Genomic DNA, 20,908 nt, shown 5'->3' on the forward strand with positions numbered 1-20,908 from the left:
GCCTGCGTGAGGCGCGCCGCTTCCAACTCGTAATGTTCAATTACAATTTATTAATTCTGAACGTGTTATGTGTCCATATTGCACCAAAATGCAACACTGCACTCCCTTGGGTCCACAGCAAAAATCGATTGAATGAACTGTTCTCGACATAATAAAAATGCAAACAGAAAGACATACAGAGATTCCTGCCTTTATTAGAGAGAAGAATATGTTTAGCCCCTCCCTCCGAAGCTTTGAATATTCGGTATTGATTACTACCGAAGATTCGAAGCTCAAAAAATGGTATTCGGACCAGCCCTATTCAATACATTACATCTGTTTTGTCTTAGTTAGGAAAGTAATGTTTAGTTAGGAAAGTTTGGTGCCTTTAGTTTCTTCTACATGGTGGAAGGAAGGTATAAGGTGGAAGTTATACAGTTTATTATTAATTCAACAATGGTATCGGATCGGTATCGGGTATCGACAGATATACAAAGCCCAGGCATCGGTATCGGTATCGGGACTGGAAAAGTCGGATCGGTGCATCCCTAGTTAAATCAGGCTAGCAACATGTTAGAGATGTACTAAAGCTAAAACATTCAGAAAAATGTGCTAACAAGCTTGTGACATGTTAAAAGGTGCTATTAACATGCTATAAACATGTTAACAACATGCTAGTGACATGTTAATGATGTACTAAAGCTAAAACATTCATAAAAATGTGCTAGAAACATGCTAAAAACGTGTTAAACAAGCTAGCAACACATTAGCAATTAGTGTAGCAAAACCATTTGTTTACCGTGGTTTGACTACAATTTAACTACCCTTTTTTTTTTTTATAAAATCATGGTTAAAGGGACTGAAGACTGGAGTAATAATGCTAACTGAGCTTTGAAATCACAGGAATAAATTACATTATTCAAACACAAAACATTTTAAACTGTAATAATATTTCACAATACTACTGTTTGTTCATATAAATGCAGTCTTGGTGAACTTGAACTTTGTTCCATAAACATGAAAAAACAAATATTTTTTACCAATTTTGAACAGTAATGTACTAGTAACATGTCCAGTAATTGGTCATAAACTCATTTTGAAATCAGACCGTCTATGAATCAAACCATCTCTAGAAAATCAAGTTCGTCTGACCACTGCTGGATTAGTTTTTCGAGTCCCATGTAGTCCTGTACTGACCTGTCTGGCCACCTCTCTCAGGCACGCCACACCCTGCTGGAAGTTTGGGAAGACAACGGAGCCGTACTTCTGATACTCGGGAATGGGTCGGATCTTCATTGTGACTTCAGTCACCACTCCCAGAGTTCCTAAGAGCAACACACATATGCTTAATCAGCGTGTTTAAGGACATATGGGAACCATGTGGTCATAAAGAGTATCACAGCAGTGACTGGTTTAAAGTTTTGATCTAATTCACTATACTACACAAACAAGGGCTGAAAATGTGTGTGTTATGTAACATGCATGATTTGAATGGTCTGTAATATCAAGCAAAGGATGTCAGTGAGTTAAAGTGTCTGAAACACACACACACACACACACACACACACATATATATGAACAGAGCGCCTAGCTCTCTGCAGGAGATCAGCGTGTTCATTTTCACCTGAACGCTCAAGTTTCTTCCGCTACAAAAGGAAGCAGAGAGATTTACAGACTGTGTTCTGTGACATAAAGCAGGTCAGTATCAAACGGCACACTGGGGGGAAGAGCAGAGTCAACGAGGGCCCGGCAGAGCCCGACGCAGCAGGCTTCTTGTCCCAAAACAGCATGACCTCTGACCCCTGAGGGAAACCCTGCGTCTGCTGCTCTGAGTCTGGGCTTCTAGACTCATTACTGACAGCCCAGAGCGAGCGTACATGTATGAGTGTGCAACTCTGGTGATAAAGTCCTGTGGAGAGTTTATGCTCCCCATCAGTGAGACCGTATGCTGGATGAGGCTTTATGAGCAGAACAAACCTCAGCAACAAAACGCCACTCATTCACATCCCTCACTCATATTGTCTTCATTAAAATGGAAAAACACTGGAAGTACAACTCTGCAAAAATCTTTGTAACTTTGTAACTTTACCATCTATGAAAAACTGAAAATAGTTTAACACTACATTACAAAGAATTTTACTATAAAATACTATCAAATGTATGGTTTTTGGAAGTAAAATTATGAATAAATGTTTAATTTATAGTGAAAAACAGTAAAAATAAATGATTCCACCATATTGTTAAATTTATGGTTTTTGGAAGGAAAAACTATGAATTATTATATCATTTATGGTGTAAAACAGTGAAAGTAAATGGTTTAACATCACATGATATGTAATTTTACAGTAAAAATGCTGCAAACAGTAAAAGTAAATGGTTTAACATCCCATTATATGTCATTTTACTGTAAAATATGCTGCAAACAGCAAAAGTAAATGGTTTAACATTGTATTTTTATGTAAGTTTACTATAAAGTATTGTCAAATGTATGGTTTTTGAAAGTAAAAACTATGAATTACTATATCATTTATGGTGTACAACAGCAAAAGTATATGGTTTAACATCCCATTATATATAATTTTACAGTAAAAATGCTGCAAACAGCAAAAGTAAATGGTTTAACATCACATTATATGTAATTTTACTATGAAGTATTGCCAAATGTATGTTTTTTTGGAAGTAAAAACTATGATTTATTATATCATTTATGGTGTACAACAGTAAAAGTAAACGGTTTAACATCACATTATATGTAATTTTACTGTAAACTATTCTGCAAACAGTAAAAGTAAATGGTTTAACAACACATTATATGTAATTTTACTGTAAAATATTCTGCAAACAGTAAAAGTAAATGGTTTAACATTGTATTATATGTAATTTTACTATAAAGTATTGTCAAATTTGTGGTTTTGGAAGTACAAACTATGAATTACTATATCATTTATGGTGTACAACAATAAAAGTAAATGGTTTAACTTCACATTATATGTAATTTAACTGTAAAAATGCTGCAAACAGTAAAAGTAAATGGTTTAACAACACATTATATGTAATTTTACTGTAAAATATTCTGCAAACAGTAAAAGTAAATGGTTTAACATTGTATTATATGTAATTTTACTATAAAGTATTGTCAAATTTATGGTTTTTGGAAGTACAAACTATGAATTACTATATCATTTATGGTATACAGCAGTAAAAGCAAATGGATTAACATCAAAATGAATGTAATTTTAATCAAAATACTGTCAAAGTAATGGTTTTTGGAAGTAACTATGAATTACCATATAATTTATAGTAAAAAACAGTAAAGACAGTCCTTGATCATGACACATCACATACGATTATATTTAGTTTTGTTTTGTGGCACATTGTATGATACCACTGCATTATGAAGAATTTTACTGTAAATGCTGCCAAATGTATGGTTTATGAAAGAATGTATAATACGGTAAAAGAAAGTGGTTTAACATCACATTATATGTAATTTTACTGTAAAATAATATCAAAGTTATAACTTATTTAAGGTGAAAAAATGTATTATACTGTAACACATCACATATGATTATATTTTATTTAAATGGATTCTTATTTTTATAATCGGTAATTTACGGTGTTTTGTGTTACAATGTATGATATAACTGCATTATAAAGACTTTTACTGTAAACTGCTGTCAAATTTATGGTTTTTGAAAGTAAAATTATGAATTAATGCAGAGTTTATAGTGAAATACAGTAAAAGTTAATGATTTTACATTACATTACATTAACTGTAAAATACTATCAAACTATAGCTTTTGGAAGTGAAAATATCTTATTTATGGTGAAAATGTTTTAACATTACAATACATGTAATTATACAGTAAAATATACGGCAAACAGTAAAAGTAAATGGGTTTACATTGTATTACACGTAATTTCACTAGAAAGTACTGTGGACATAATTTCACTGTAAAATACTGTAAATTAATGGTTTTTGGAAGTAATTATGAATTACCACATAATTTATGGTGAAAAAAAGTAAAGATACATAAGAGTCCCTGCATGACACATCGCATATGATCATATTTTATTTAAATAGTTAGCTTCTTCGTATTTTTATAATCTGCAATGTACATTAAGATATTTTGTGTTACAATGTATAATATCAAGTAAATATTTGTTGCTTTATTTTAATGTCTGTCTCTTAATGATGTCTTGTCTATTTTATTATGACCCTGTATTATTATGATGGCTATCAGTACATTTAATCAGATTTGGTATATTAACATTATATCACTAATAACATACACAGTTACAATTTGCATTGTCTTTCATAATAATATCCATAAAATCATTGCCACAGTAATTTGTACAATGAATTTCTGGCAATTTTACACAATATTTTTACAGTGACAGTAGACATCACTTAAGTTGTATTTAACCCTGATGCCAATAACCCCATTTACTATCAAACACACGGACTCACACCTCTGAGACGAAAACCCTTGCATCTAAAGATCTCCTGACCCCCGTAAAAACAACAACAATAACTCAGAGGGGAAAAGGTGAAATGGGTCTTTCTTAAGTGTCTAAATGCCCCTGACATTACAAAGCCATTAAAGAAGCCAGATGTCCTTCCTAATGGAATCATGAATGTTTAATTAATGCAGATTAATCCTGGGAAATATTCATCCTCCCACAAAGAACTCATATGAGCCATAAAAAGCTTCACAGACCATTTTACCAAACACAACGATTATGACCCATTTTCCTCACTTCAGGGCTTCATGAACGGCTTAACGACTTTTTAGAGAAAAAGATTAATAAAAGTATTCTTTTCTTTGGATATGGGTTACTTTTAAACAGAATCATGACACATATATGATATCAAGCACATAGTTCTGACTTGTTGCCTTCGCTGAGGAGAGTATGAGAAGCATTGCATTTAATGCTAAACATTGAAAGTTTCACTGCCCCCTATTGGTTAACAGAAAAGCCCAAACATACTCTCGGTTTCTCTTTGCTGATTGTCTGACTGGAAAACACTATTGAAAATCACACGTTTCAGTCAGATGGCATGGCTGCCACATGACTTCTGGGACTGAAAGTAACAACTAATTACTGAACTTACCAAAGTTTCCAGGATTTTAGACACTTAAAAGGAATGGGTCACCCAAAAATGTACATTTGTTGTAAATGTACTTACTCTCAGACATCCAAGATGTATATGAGTTCGCTTGAAATTTAGATTTACATCACTTGCTCTCCAATGGATCCTCTGCAGTGAATGGGTGCCGTCAGAATGAGAGTCCAAACAGCTGATAAAAACATCACAATAATCCACAAGTAACCCACACCACTCCAGATGTGTTTGTAAGAAGCAAATCCATGATTAAAATGATTTTAAGTTCAAACCATTGCTTCCAAATATTTAAAATATATGCCCTTGGGGCACAAAACCAGTCATAAGCCGCAGGGGTACATTTGTAGCAATAGCCAACAATGCATTGTATGGGTCAAAATGATCAATTTTGTCCTTTATGCCAAAAATCATTAGGCTATTAAGTAAAGATCATGGTCTATGAAGATATTTTGTAAATTTCCTAAAAGCAAATATATCAAAACTTCATTGTTGATAAGTAATATGCATTGTTAAGAACTTCATTTGGCCAACTTTAAAAGACAATTTTCTTAATATTTAGATCTTTTTGCACCCTCAGATTACAGATTTTCAAGTCATAGTTGTATCTCGGCGAAATATTGTCCTTTCTTAACAAACCATACAATGGAAAGCTTATTTATTCAGCTTTCAGATGATGCGCAAACCTAAATTTTGCAAAATTGACCTATATGATTGTTTTTATGGTCCAGGGTCACATATACCATTGCTAAAAAAAAGTCCTCAATCCGTATTATTGCTTTCTCCAGTGAAAAAGTCATCTGAATCAGTAGAAACACTGTTTATAACAGTCGAAAACATTGCGAGAAACTGGGAATAGATTTTTTCACTACATAATGTGTTTTTATGGGTTATGGATTGGACATTTTGGCCAGAATAGACTGTTTAAAGTCAAAATGCCTTAATGGTGGATTTGTTTCTTACAAACACAGTTTTTGGCTTCACAAGACATTAACTGATGGAGTGGATCACTGTGATGTTTTTACCAGCTGTTTGGACTTTCATTCTGACGGCTCCCATTCACTGCAGAGGATCCACTGTTATCCTACATTTCTCCAAATCGGTCCTGATGAAAAAACAAACTCATTTACATCTTTGATGTCCTGAGAGTGAATAAATCTTCAATAAATAAATTAAAGCATAAATTGTGTGAACTATCCCTTTAATAGCAGGTTGAGTTTAGTTATACACCTGTATCATCTATTTTAAATGTATCATCTCTCAAAAAACTGTGGTTGGTCACTTAACAGTTTCTATGTGTGTTTATTACTTCAAAAAAACTGCAGAATGGACAAGACTTCATGCTGATATGATAGCAGCTCTGCAGTAATAGCCCAAACAGGGCAACATGACCTTAGACAAAGGCAAACTAAAGTTTGGCTTTACAAAGCTCTCTGATTAAAAGAACTGTTTTTAAGAAAAGTGATTGATAAGAACTCTAACCTCAATATAAACCCCTTTATTAGAGGATCCACTCTAAGTACAGATACTATAGACTGAGATATTTACTGTAGTATTCGCAAAGTATCTACTTAGGCTTAAAGTATACTTTTTTATATACGATTTTTAAGTCTACAGTACACAAGACTTTGTCAAATTTTGTCATCAAAAGGCCTTGTTTTCTTTCATCAACATTTTGAAGGGATTGTTCACCCAAAAATAAAAATGTTATGTTTATCTGCTTACCCCCAGGACATCCAAGATGTAGGTGACTTTGTTTCTTCAGTAGAACAAAAACAAAGATTTTTAACTCAAACTGTTGCAGTTTATCAGTCATATAATGGCAGTGGAACCCATGGCTTTGAGAGTCAAAAAAACATACACAGACAAAACCAAATTAAACCCTGCAGCGCGTGATGATACACTGAGGTCTTAAGACACAAAACAATCTGTCGGCACAAAAAACTAAAACAGTATTTATATCATTTTTTACATCTGATCCACCGCAACGTCCAACTGTCCTGAGCGTGTGTGACGCATCAGTGTACTCATAGTATAGTAGACGCATACGCAGAAGCGATCTGTCGCAGGTATACGTCACTCATTGTTTACACAGAGAGATTGTGGGTACAACAGCTACTCAAAATGCTAATTACTTGTGCTTATCCTGGTTGTTGCAACCGATTAAAAACTAAAGGATTACGTTTGCTTGCGCAAACTCGTCCAGGAGTGTTGACTTTTCACCTTTTTAACTTTTAAGCCTGATTGACTGAAGTTATGGTTGCTTGCTCTTCGTCACGGCTAGGGCTGGGTATCGAGTTCGATACTTTTTAAACACCGACCGAATTGTCTCGATACTATCGAGTATCGAAAAAATAATTTTCGTTCGGTACCAAATTTCGATACCCAAGGGTATAATCTTGTCAACGTGCGGCATCTTTAACGTGCTCGGATCAAATGCTGGTGATTAGCTGCGGAGAGGCTGCCTTGAAAATCAATAGTTTACGGCGGTTACGCCCACTTGCCCAGAGCTTGTCAAATGTGAGGCTGTAATGTACACTATACTTTAAAACATAGCATAAATTTAACGCAAACTATGTTTAAGCGATCAAATGTATTGCTACATCATGCCAATATTGACGGCAACAGCGTGCGATGCAATATTTGTAAAAAGGTTATCGCGTCCAAGACTGGCAACACACCAAATATGAGAAAACACCTGACACATTCTGTCGGATACAATTCTGGCGCCTCGGCCTCAATATAGTCTCAGTATAGGTACAACGCGACATACATTCACATCAAACGATAACTCAGCGGCAGAGTTGCACTCACGCAGGGGCATAATTTTCACTGAGGACACGCTTTTCAAAATCCCGTTTGTGTCCACCCACTTTCAAAAGGTTTTGTTAAAGTAATCTCTTGTATTGTAGAATGCACGCTCATCACCGCGAAACCAAATGCGCACACGCATTTAAAGCAATTTTAATGCCCCACGTTTAGAGAACGACTCCCCAATGCGCGCAAATTAGGCTACTTCAAATATCGAAGCTGTTATTAGTATGTGGGTTAATAAGTTGTGTAGTTGTCTATTAATAGACATGCTCTGTATCATGCTTGAAGATTCGGTCTCTGTTTGCACTTTGAATTTTGAAAGAGTAGCCTACTTTGATTATGGCTGTATTTATTGTCTGCACGACTAAGAAAGAACTGTGTTGTTTATTTTTTGTTATTTATAATATATTTGGTCATTTATTTAGATTTTAATCTAAATGCAGTGGTTGCCTCTAATTAAGTGGCTGTACATATAATAGAGAAAATAAACATCTTGTTCATGTACTCATATTATCATTCATTCTTGTCCCTTGCTTAAGGCGTAAAATAAATATATTAAAAAGGCTTTCAGAATCAGCCCATTTGCTTGTAAAACGTCGGCAATCAAAATCGACCATGAAGAATCAATATCGGTGCTACATGCTCATTTTTCTGAAGAAGAACTGTGAGTGATTTCAGGTGATCTTAAAAGGTTAGTTCACCAAAAAATGAAAATTCTGTCATTAATAACTCACCCTAATGTTGTTCCAAACCCATAAGACCTTTATCTTCAGAACACAAATGAAGATCATTTGGATTTAATCCAAGAGCTTTCCGATCCTCCTATATTTACTGGATATGTATTTTCAATGCCCAGAAAGGAACCAAAAACATAGTCAAAATAAGTCAATGTGATATAAGTGGTTCAATCATAATTATATGAAGCTGCAAGAATACTTCTGTGCGCAAAGCAAACAAAAAATATCTTCATTTGTAGATAATTAATGACAGAATTTAAATTTTTGGGTGAACTAAACCTTTAAGCCGCAGTGAGCCTCACAAATACTTAAATCTGATTGAGTTAAAACTGTTTGAACTTCATTAAAAAAACATTCACTGATATATTGTGTTAACTACTTTGTTCATTTTGTGCTTTTGTTCCTTTGTTTATTGGTCTTAGAGATAAGCCTGATGTGAAAAGTGTCACAAACATCCTGAAAAAAATAAAACCAAAGTTTCTATGAGATTATGTGTTGTAATCTTGTTAAAATATATTTCTTAAAATAAAAGTATCGAAAAAAGTATCGTTCGGAACCAGTATCGAATTCAGGGCATCGGTATCGAACATTTTGGAACGATACCCAGCCCTAATCACGGCTGTTGTAAACCTGCTCAGGACAGTTGGACTTTGCAGTGGATCAGTAAAAATGTATATAAATACTGTTCAGTTTCCTGCACAGACCGATTGTTTCGTGTGTTAAGACCTCAATGTATCGTCAAAAGCCACAGGGTTTAATTTGGTTTTGTCTGTGTGTGTTTTTTTTTACTCTCAAAGCCTTGGATCCCATTGACTGCCATTATATGACCGACAGACTGCAACAGTTTGAGTTAAAAACCTTTGTTTGTGTTCTACTGAAGAAACAAAGTCACTTACATCTTGGATGCTCTGGGGGTAAGCAGATAAACATCAAATTTTCATTTTTGAGTGAACTATCCCTTTAAGGTAAAGTGTTCTTGACATGTTTCTGGAGATTCACTGAGAAACAGATACATTCCTCACACAAAACATCATGTATTCGTACCCTCTGAGCCCATTATGAAGTGATGTATGTCAGGGCCGGTGGACATGCGGGGCCCCAGACAGCTCTTCTCAATCACTCCTCTAGGGGTCACCATCTTTATATGCACCACCTGGAAACACATGAGATCACAGGTACCATGAATGACCTATATCGACACATCTCTTACTCTGACACTGACGCAGATAAAACATGTCTGAAGTGTGTGAGGGTGAACGAGATTTCTATCACTCTGTCCCAAACCTGTGCATGTTTGTAAGTGTTGAGAAATAGGAAGACATACCAGGTCCTCAATGTTGCCGTAGATGTTTTTCTTCATGCCTGATGCTCGTGTGGCCACCCAGCCGCCCAGAGAACTGAACTCCATGGAGTCCGGCTCATGGCCCGTACAGTAACCACGTTCATTCAACTATAAATCATATAAAAAAAATGGAAAAAAACTTTAGAAGAAAAGTACAAAATGAGTGCTAAAATATATTATGTACATAATATTTTTCATTAAAATATTACTTTATTCATCAAACTCATTAAGTACCTTTTTGTCTCTAACATAAAAACTGAGATTAAAGGGACAGTTCTCCCAAAAATGAAAATTCTGTCATTATTTACTCACTTTGATATTGTTCCAAACCTGTATGATTATCTTTCTGTTGAACACAACTTAAGATAATTTAAAGAATGTGTGTAACCAAACAGTTGACGGTAGCCACTGACTAGCCAGTGACCAAAATTCGTCAAAAAAGCTTCTTTTGTGCTTAACAGAAGAAAAAAACATTCATACAGGTTTGGGAAAACATGAGGGTGAGTAAATGATGACTGCATTTTCATATTTGGGGGAACTATTTCTAGTTGGTGCTTCATAAGTTTAGGGTTACTAAGATTTTTAATTTTTTTGGTCTAATGCAAAAAATGGTTGTGTCACATTCTTTTCAAAACCCTCAAACATAAAAACAAATTCCACCATGAATTCAATCTAAATATTGCTTTGAGCACCAAAATTATATCTATATATTAAAACACCCCTGGATATAGTAAACACAGCAGCTGGTGAACAGATGTTGAACATCAAGGTTGTTACAATATCACGTATTTTAGCACAGCTGCATCATAGTATTGACCAATCAGCTTCCAGGGACTGGATATCTGTTTTATAATAAAAATTCTAATCACACCGCTGTCAATAAAACACACCAGCCTCACAGGAAATGTGTTTCTGGATAAAAACAGTGGTGTTGAAGCCTTATGGAGCGTTTCAGATCTGTTTCCTGCGGTCAGACCCACAATATGGAGCGTGTGAGCGTGACAGTCGTATACCTGTGAGAGAGCCGATGGTCTTATTGATCAGCCTCCGATAAAACACACGCTCCAGGTGATTTTATTACGCAAACCCCCAAGAAAATACAAACACACTTTAATGTTTCACCATCTGTCCTGCACCCCTCTAACACACACACAGACTGTGATGGGCTGATTGTAATGCATCTCACACACACATACACAAAATACCACAGCAGACCAGCGGCACCAGTGCCATTTTTCGACATTAGTTTGATGGGACCATCTGCTGCGTATGTGTGTTGGTGGACAAGAAGGCACAAGCAAACGGCCTGTTTTAACCCTTCAGCTTCAACATGAATGCTGGCACGCACACACACTATATTATATATAAATTAAACCTGAATACAAAGGAAGCCGCAGGAAGCTATTTGCTCTAAAACGAAATGGTTATGTTAGTGTGGTTGTAAAATCAGTGTGTGGATGACTGACCTGTCTCTCCAGATCCTGTCCGATGATTCCAGCCTCCACATGAGCTGTTAGATTCTTATCGTCAATCCACAATATTTGGTTCTAAACAAAAGGAGCAAACATTTAATAACATTTATAATTCAAGATGAGTGCACTTTCCACAAACAGGGCAGCGATAAAATATATAACAGAGCAGGAAACTGAATGACATACACTCTTATAAACAAAGGTGCTTCACAATGCCATAGAAGAACTCTTTTTGTCTAAATGGTTCTATAAAGAACCTTTAGAATCTGCAGAACCTTTCTGTTTCACAAAAGGTTCTTTGTGGCGAAAGAAGATTATAAAAAGGTAAGAAAGAGATGGTTCTTGAAAGAACCTTTGACTGAATGGTTCTTTGTGGAACCAAAAATGGTCCTTCTATGGCATTGCTGTGAAGAACCCTCTTAAGCACCTTTATTTTTAAGAGTGTAGTTTACCCAAGAATATATTTTCTATTAAGATATTTTAAATACAGTGGTGGGCAAAATTATTAGAACACTAGTATTTTCACCAGCTATAAAATGGTTTTAAGTTACTTATTTCTAGCTTGTACTGTAGTGTGTCAGTAGGAAATATCAGTAGACATTTCCAAACATTCATTTTGCCATTAATTGTAATAATCCACACAGAGATCGGAAAACTGAAAAAGACTGAGACAGACTAAATCTGTGGCAACGTTTTCAAGATGCTTTAAGAGACTTACCTGCAAAGCTACTTGAAAAACTGTGTGCAAGTGCACCTATAGGGCAAAAGCTGCTTAAATGCAAAGGATGGTCACACCAACTGTTGATTTGATTTAGTTAATAGAAGTTAATTGTTAAAGAAAATCTATTTAAAACATTATTTTTGACAGCACCCTCATTTTACAGCATTTTTACACAAGTGCCTAAAACTTTGCAAGTAGGTTTCTTGAAGCATCTTGGAGACGTTGCCACAGTTCTTCTGGATTTAGTCTGTCTCACTTTGTTCTGTTTCTTTATTTTACTATTTTTACATTATTTCCTACTACATTTACTACTGACACACTACAGAAAAGATTCTATATACTATTTTAGCTGCTAAAAATACTAGTTAATACTATTAACTTTGGCCACCACTGTAAAGTTAGTTTACTGTTGACTTAACTCAAAATATTTTGTTTTATGTTCAACAGAAGAGGTTTAGAATGACATGAGGGTGAGTACTGATGATAGAATTGCCATTTTTGGGTGAGTTATTTCTATAACTGCTTGATTTTCTATTCATTTTTTCATTTTTTGCAGTTTTGCAACCCTGTTACCAAAATGCTTCTAAATATAGTTTAAATTCTGATTGTTATTTTGTAACAATAAAAAGAATTAATAAATAAACATGTAATAGTCCAAAAAAATGAACTGGTTGTAAATTTAATATTCATTTAAACATTTAAAAATATTTAACTATTGTTTTCTTACAAAAAACCTACTGTGATTGAATAATTGAGCCTATTAAAATGTCAAATTTGTGAAAAATGAAATAGAGGAAATGAAATGAAACTATGTAGATGGTTACACTACTGTTCAAAAGTTTGGGATTTGTTTTTTGTTTTTCACAGTAAATTTGAAAAACAGATTTGAAATAACTGTTTTCTATTTGAATATGTTTTAAATTGTAATTTATTCCTGTGATATAAAGCTGAATTTTCAGCATCATTACTCCAGTCTTCAGTGTCACATGATCTTTCAGAAATCATTCTAATATGCTGCTCAAGAATCATTTCTGATTATTAGAAATGTTGAATACTTTAAAGTAAAGTCCAGCAAAGAACAGCACTGGAAGAAAAACATTACAAATGTCTTAACTGCCGCTATTGATCAATTCATCATTGCTAAATAAAACATTAATTCCTTTCAAAAGAAAACAAAGTGTGTTTTGTTTGAATATCAATTCATGACATAAGTGTTTCAAGTCCAAAATCAAAAACACATGAGTCAAGAATACATTCACTTTTAGAAAAATGCCATGGGATTTCAGCATTGTTTCACCATGTTAATATATACTATGTAAAAATTTGATTTAACATCTCTAAAACAACCCTAAATCAACCTGTACATCTACTATAACCTCATAATAACCTAGAAAACAATACAGAAAAACAGTGCGCACAGAATTTTAATTTTTGGGTGATTTATCTCAAGAGGTCAAACTAAACAAATATAGTTTAAACCCTAATTTTTTTGTTTTAAATGCTGTTTCTAACAAAGACACAAACACACAGTAAAACATAGAATATACAAAATAACCAACACACAATACTGTAGAGAATAGATTATAAACACATGTAAAAACAAGGTATGAAAGGCTAATTATAATGCTTGGAATAGACTAGAATGAGAACGCAAGAGAGATTTTGATCAAAGTGCAGTGGTGTTGACATTGTGAGTGTGTTCACAGGTCTCCCTCAAACCACATGTCAAACTGATTCACTGCTGCTAAACTCAGCCCACATATCTGAGCTTAGCGAGTCAGGACAGAGAGAGGTCACTGTGTGTGTGCAAACCAGAAACCACAGCTACACAAACCACTGCTTTCAGTCTTTTCTGATGCAGTTTGACGATCTGTAATAACTGTGACTTTCCTTTAGTGTTGATGAGTAAAATCAGCACATTGCCTCAATTTAATAATAGAAACACACATAATCCCGCCTTCTAAGCAGCACGGGTTTTATCTGGTGTGTGTTTCAGGCATTCTGAGAATCAGCCGGATTTTGTCCCCTGGTTTCCCGCAGGGGTTAAATGCACTTCAGGAAACAGCCCCTTCTCCACAGGTGGCTCCGCCCCTGAGCTATCAATCACGCCACTGCGCTCATAAAACACCCGCGCTTATGACTCGCTGCCTTTCATGTGCGCGACCCCGCGACCCCTGAAACAGGCCAGCCAAGGTCAGAGCAGCGGATGAAATATGTGGAGAGGGGAAAACGAGAGAAAGTGCAGGACCGGGGGTAAAGGAGAAAAGTACAGACAGGTAGATGCACACAGAATGCTCTGTATGTGTGGAAATTTAAGATATGCACTATAAACACACACAGGTGCTAAATGAGTGTCAGTATGTCACACCTGCATGTATGAATGTGTTCATGTAAACACTTACCATCTGAGATGTATCCAAAGAGACAATGGAGCGAGTTTCCTCATGAGGGCACTCTAGAGCACTGGACACACTTGTACCACCTGATCACAAGAGAGAGACAGAGAGACAGAGGTTTAAAGGAGTTTACTTCTTGCCATCCAAGATGTTCATGTCTTTCTTTCTTCAATCGTAAAGAAATAGTTTTTTCAGGAAAACCTTTCAGGATTTCTCTCCATATAGTGGACTTCTATGGTGCCCCTAAGTTTGAACCTCCAAAATGCAGTTTAAATGCAGCTTTAAAGAGCTCTAAACAATCCCAGCCGAGGATTAAGGGTCTTATCTAGCGAAACGATTGGTTATTTGTTAAATAAACTGACAATTTATATACTTTTTAACGTCAAATGCTTGTCTAGCTCTGCCTGAATTCTGTGTATTCCGGTTCAAGAAAGTTAGGGTGTGTCTCATTTTCTAATCCAACTTCAAAATTGTTCAACATCGTTGTAGAAGTACTGAAAAAGGTAAAACAGCGATGCAGGACGATTTTGAAGTTAGAGGAGAAAATGAGATGGGAGTTTTTTGACATACCCTAACTGTCTTGAACTGGAATACACAGAGTTCACGCAGAGCTAGACAAGATGAGCATTTGAGGTTAAGAAGTATATAAATTTGTCAACTTTTTTAGAAAATAACCAATCGTTTCGCTAGATAAGACACTTCTTCCTTGACTGGGATCGTTTAGAGCCCTTTGAAGCTGCATTTAAACTGCATTTTGGAAGTTCAAACTCAGGGGCACCATAGAAGTCCATTATATGGAGAGAAATCCTGAAATGTTTTCCTCCAAAATCATAATTTCTTTACGACTGAAGAAAGAAAGACATGAATATCTTGGATGACAAGGGGGTGAGTACATTATCCAGCTAACACAATTTAATAATTAATCCAAATGTTTGTTGCTTTTTAAATTATTTTTCTTCTGCTTACAAAGACTGAATTTATTTGATCAAAATATACAATAAAAACAGTAATATTATGAAATTGTATTACAATTTAAAATAACGGTTTTGTATTTAAATATATTTTAAAATGTAATTTATTCCTGTGATCAAAGCTGAATTTTCAGCATCATTACTCCAGTCTTCTTCAGCGTCACATGATCCTTCAGAAATCATTCTAATATGCTGATTTGCCGTTCAAGAAACATTTATAATTATTACCAATGCTGAAAACTGTTCGAATTAATATTTTTGTAGAAATGTTCTTTTTGTCATTTAAATTGTTTTTATTTTTATTTAGATTGGGTTCAAAATGTGGGGTACTTGCCTCCGTAGGGTATCAAGCAGACATTGTGTTTGCAGGCCAGTTCCACAATCTTCTCAACATCGCTGTGACAGCCTGCAAAAATTAAATCACCATTATAACACTCAACTTATTCAAACCAATTTCATGTCATTCTTAACAAAACAATTCCTACAGTACTGTTCAAAAGTCAGTAAAAACAGTACTATTAGGAAAAAATATTACAATTTAGAATAACTGTTTTCTATTTGAATATGTTTTAAAATGTAATTTATTCCTGTGATCAAAGCTGAATTTTCAGCACCATTACTCCAGTCTTCAGTGTCTCATGATCCTTCAGAAATCATTCTAATATGCTGATTTGCTGTTTAAGAAACATTTCTGATTTTTATTATTTCAAAACTGATCTTCTGTAACATTATAAATGTCTTTACTGTCACTTTTGACATCATAAAAAAAAAATACTCCAAACTTCGAACAGTATTGCGCAACTACAGAATTGTTTTCTTCTGTAAGGGGAAAAAAAACTCAAATCTCTTTTACTTCTAGATGGGTGGATCAATATCAAGAAGTGACCCACTAGAGCAAATCTGACCGCCCACTAAACGTCCCACACAATAACACAAGAGTGAATCTGAGCTCAATATTCTATTGTTTACAAAATGTCACATTTCTTAGTTAAAGGTGATATTCAGTTGGAAACCATGTAAACCTGAATGTGATTTATCCACTGGGATTTGATTAATATAAGCAATTATCAGATTCACATTTCTTCAAGATTACAAAAAACAATTTTTCGTGAGTTAGGGGGCGTAGAAGTGTTTCTGAAGGAGACTGTGATGGTTACAGGATAATCTACTGAACCCTGGATGACTGGAGAGACACTGAGGTAAAGAATGAATTCTCCAAGAGAGAATATTCTGGACGGAGGCGTATAACGGGGAGGCAGATGATTTGCTGGCCGCTTGGGTACTCTTCTAATCAAAGCTCAGCCATCAATCAGAGAGGGTGAAATGGGTCCTGTCAGAGCTCCACCAATCAGAGAGCAGCTACTCTGGCAGCCAGAGTATCATTGGATGGCAAACTCCCCCTTTCCCTCTAATTAAAGCAGCTTCTCATGAATATTAATTAGCACTCAGCCACTGATGCTTAACCCTTTGCAGTCACTCACTCGGCCAAACCACCATGTCGGGCACCCGTCCTATCCTCCCCTCGCGCAGCGCAAAGATCTCATGCAGGCAGTGACCTGAGGAGGACAAAGAGGAAAAAGCTTTCAGAAAGACATCAAAATCCAGCTTGTTCATACTGGTAAAGCACTGAATAAAAAAAGTTTATAAGGGTCAGTTTTTTAAATATGAGATTTATACATTATCTGTAAATAAGCTTTCCATTGATGTATGGCACTATTTGGCCGTGATACAACTATTTGAAATCTGAAATTTAAGGGTGCAAAAAATTTAAAGTACTAAGAAAATAGCTTTTAAAGTTGTCCAAATGAAGTTCTTAGCAATGCATATTACTAAGCAAAAATTAATTTTTACAAATATTTACAAAATATCTTCATGGAACATGATCTTTACTTAATATTCTAATAATTTTTGGGTAAAATCGATAATTTGACCCAAGCAATGTATTTTTGGCTATTGCTACAAATATAACCGTGTTACTTAAGACATAAATATGGTCCAATTTATTTATTTTTTTTGGTAAGATTTCAAGTAATAATGTATCTTCTCAATAAATATACCACCATTCAAAAGTTTTAAATAAATTAATACTCTATATTCAGCAAGGATTCAGTAAACTGATTAAAAAAGACTTCAATATCAAGTTAATTGTTCTTTTGAACTCTCTTTATCAAATAATCCTATTAAAACTATCAAGGTTTCTACAAAAATATTATTCAACATTGATAATAATCAGAAATGTTTCTAGATCAGCAGAATGATTTCTGAAAGATTATTTGACACTAAAGACTGGAGTAATGATGCTGAAAAATCAGCTTTTTATCACAAGAATAAATTACCCTTTTAAATATATTACAACAGATACGTTTTTTAAATTGCTATTATATTGTACATTTGTATTTTACTGTTTTTTTTTTAATAAATAAATGTAGCCTTGGTGAATATACAAGACTTCCTTCAAAACCATTTTAACAACTCTTACTGACCCCAAACTTTTGAACAGTAGTGTATGAGGGATAATAAAAAAAATGACTCATTTTCATATATAAACTAAAAAGTAAAGTCTTTATCAAATCCCCCAAAAAAAAGAAAATGTTTTTTAAAAATCTCTCTTAATAACTATGTAATTTAAAAAGTAAACCTCATATTTCACACCGAAGTTAAATGAAAATAAAAACTCAAATCAAAAAAGAAAAACTTTTAGGATCATTTTAAATTTTGCGTGGTCATATACAATGGAAACACGATTAAAAAGGTTGCATTTCTGTATGAAACAAATTTCCCACAAGTCAAATAAGATGAAACCAAAACCAAAAAATGTAGAAAAATTTCTGCCAAATGTAGATGGCAGTCCTGTACCATGAGCTCGGAAAACCCGGTCCTCTGGGTCATGTGACAAGGCCACACCCGCTGCTTTCAGATCCTCCATGAAGGTCTCGTTCAGGTTAGGAGGAGCGACTGCGCTTAAATTGAGATTGGGCTGGAGGACGACACACACATTCTATTACACACAAACACACACTACACAAGAGTCTGATACACAGCAGCTCTGAAATACCACACTTGACTTACTGTGGCAGGAGATTTGTGCTGTAAAGTGGCACCAAACGTGTTCTCCATCCAGTCCTTCAGACTTGGTAAAATCAACCCACTCAACCGATACCTGAAACCACCGAAACACACACTGATCAAACAGTTTCAAAACAGTCACAACCATCAGCAAACTGACTCTTTACCATTTCCTAAAATGTAGACGAAACATAGTCTAAATGAAATCTATTTAATATATACTGTCAGATGACCCCTTGTGTTGAGATGCAGCAGTGCAGATTCCAGCCACTAGATGGCATGAGCACACCATAATGAACCAAAAAAAAAGACGACCAGAGAGAAAGTGACGGTTCCTACTAAATGTAAACATATTTCTCTGTCCACACACATATAGTGCTTATGACTGACTGGAATTGAATGATTTGTTTTCTTTGCATATGCAAATATGCTACTAATACTATTTGATTCTTTTAAAATATAGTTGTTTTTTTTAACAACTTGTCAGCGTTATGATGAAATACGTCAGGAAAAACACTTCACCTAGGCATAGATTAAGCAGCGCCGCTGTGTCTGTGCGATTACACAGAAAAGGACACATTGTGTGACAATGTGTGTCTGTAGGTCCTTGAGACTGTATTTAAGGAACATGCTGTGCTAAACATCTCCATCCGGGCCAGTGTTATGAGTGCCACAGTCTGTGTGAGGCTGTTTATGCTAATGTCCTCTATACCAATGTTTACAAAGCACAAAATGACACATTTTAAAACACTTCAATGCACAAGATCAACCTTGCATAGCTAGTAGCGTTTCGATTCATGTACTTGCTTGGAGTACTGTATGCTTTGGCTGAACTGCAGAACTACTTTAAATACATTTTTAAATATTTTCTACATTTTTGTATTTTATTTTAGTGCAAATATAGACAAATGAACTAGTGTAATTCATATAAAATGAGCTGTATAAATACAGATTTTTTTTTTATTAATTAACTACATTTTTAAGGCGAGACACTGCAGGTGAATTGGGTAAAAAAAAAAAAACAACTAATAGTTATCACCTTACTTACTTAATTGCAAACTTTTTTGTATTACAACTTTTCTAAAATGTCAGGTTTAAATATGCAAATGAGGCATTATTTAATGAAATATGCACTAATTTTCAGACATTTCTAGTACAAAAAGCTAAACACTGGAGGAAGTCAGTTTCAATATTCTTGTTTAATTTTTGACCTATTACAGGGTTTCTGCAGGATTTTCAAATCTTATTTAATGCCTTTTAATGCCCTTTTTAATGCCATTTCTAACATTTTTAATGCCATACGCAACCAATAACTTAACACGGCTGTGTATGAATGCGTGAATATTATAATGCATTTTTTTCATGCGGTCTTACAATGAGGCAACAATGAACATACATTACTCTGCTGAACATAATTAGAAATGGATCAGGAGACAGCTTAAAATGTCAGCGTTTATTTGCAGAGTTCAAAATTTCAAATATCAATTCTGAACAGAAAATTTTCAGAAACTTTGAACTCTTAACTCTTAAAACTGGCCGTTCTTAAAAAGTCTGTGTCACACAATTTTGGACCGGCCAGAAGCAATTACCAAACTGCTTCCGTGTTTATCATACTTCGCGACAGTGAATCAAAGTTATTAACTATACAGGCTACATTCAAGATACATTGGTAATATTTGTTTCTTCAACACTATCTAAAGTTTTAATGCCTGTATAAAACAATTTAATTTAATTGAAATTTAATGCCATTTAAGGCCTTAATTTTCGCAAAATCAATTTAATGACTTTTAATGCTTTTTAATGCCCCGCGGAAACCCTGTATTAGAGTAAATGTTTTTACAGAGGTAATTTTGGGTATCTCATTTCATCACGCCATAATTCAGAAAAAACTTAGAACAGACAAAACATTTTTTAGGGAATAAAATGTATTAAAATCAAGCAAATTAAATATGAACAAATCCCTCTGTAAAAACCTTCAGGCTATAGACAGCAATAAAAATGTCAAGTTTGGTTGTGTAAGTGCTACTGAAGTGGAGATTTATGGTTCAGTGTAGGAGAAAAACTCATTTTGAGAAAACAGCCTTTAAAAAAAATATGCCTTTTAATTAAAATCTATTGACACAAATAAATAAAGGGCTATAAAAGAAACACTTAACAGTGTTTTTTGGATGTTTTATTTTCACTAGTCTGAAAAAACACTATGAAAAACCAAAAAGCCCAAAATCTCAAACTTGATGTCAAACAAAATGTTCATTATTTTACTAAAATAAGACGAATCATACAAA

The 20,908-nt window shown here is 34.5% G+C and overlaps 1 protein-coding gene across 1 annotated transcript in view; it reads right to left on the bottom strand.

The window, feature by feature from the left end:
• The window catches only part of agps (alkylglycerone phosphate synthase), a 69,949-nt gene that overhangs the window by 36,537 nt on the left and 12,504 nt on the right, over positions 1–20,908 (bottom strand). The window contains exons 3-11 of the mRNA XM_073845890.1: positions 18,627–18,717; positions 18,414–18,534; positions 17,039–17,113; positions 15,892–15,963; positions 14,593–14,672; positions 11,464–11,544; positions 9,980–10,105; positions 9,700–9,808; positions 1,177–1,304 (exon numbers count right to left, since the gene is read on the bottom strand). Coding sequence (XP_073701991.1) covers positions 1,177–1,304; positions 9,700–9,808; positions 9,980–10,105; positions 11,464–11,544; positions 14,593–14,672; positions 15,892–15,963; positions 17,039–17,113; positions 18,414–18,534; positions 18,627–18,717 — 883 coding nt within the window. The remainder of the gene's footprint in view (positions 1–1,176; positions 1,305–9,699; positions 9,809–9,979; positions 10,106–11,463; positions 11,545–14,592; positions 14,673–15,891; positions 15,964–17,038; positions 17,114–18,413; positions 18,535–18,626; positions 18,718–20,908) is intronic.

This window comes from Garra rufa, chromosome 8, assembly GCF_049309525.1.
Source record: "Garra rufa chromosome 8, GarRuf1.0, whole genome shotgun sequence".
NCBI classification, from domain to species: Eukaryota; Metazoa; Chordata; class Actinopteri; order Cypriniformes; family Cyprinidae; genus Garra; species Garra rufa.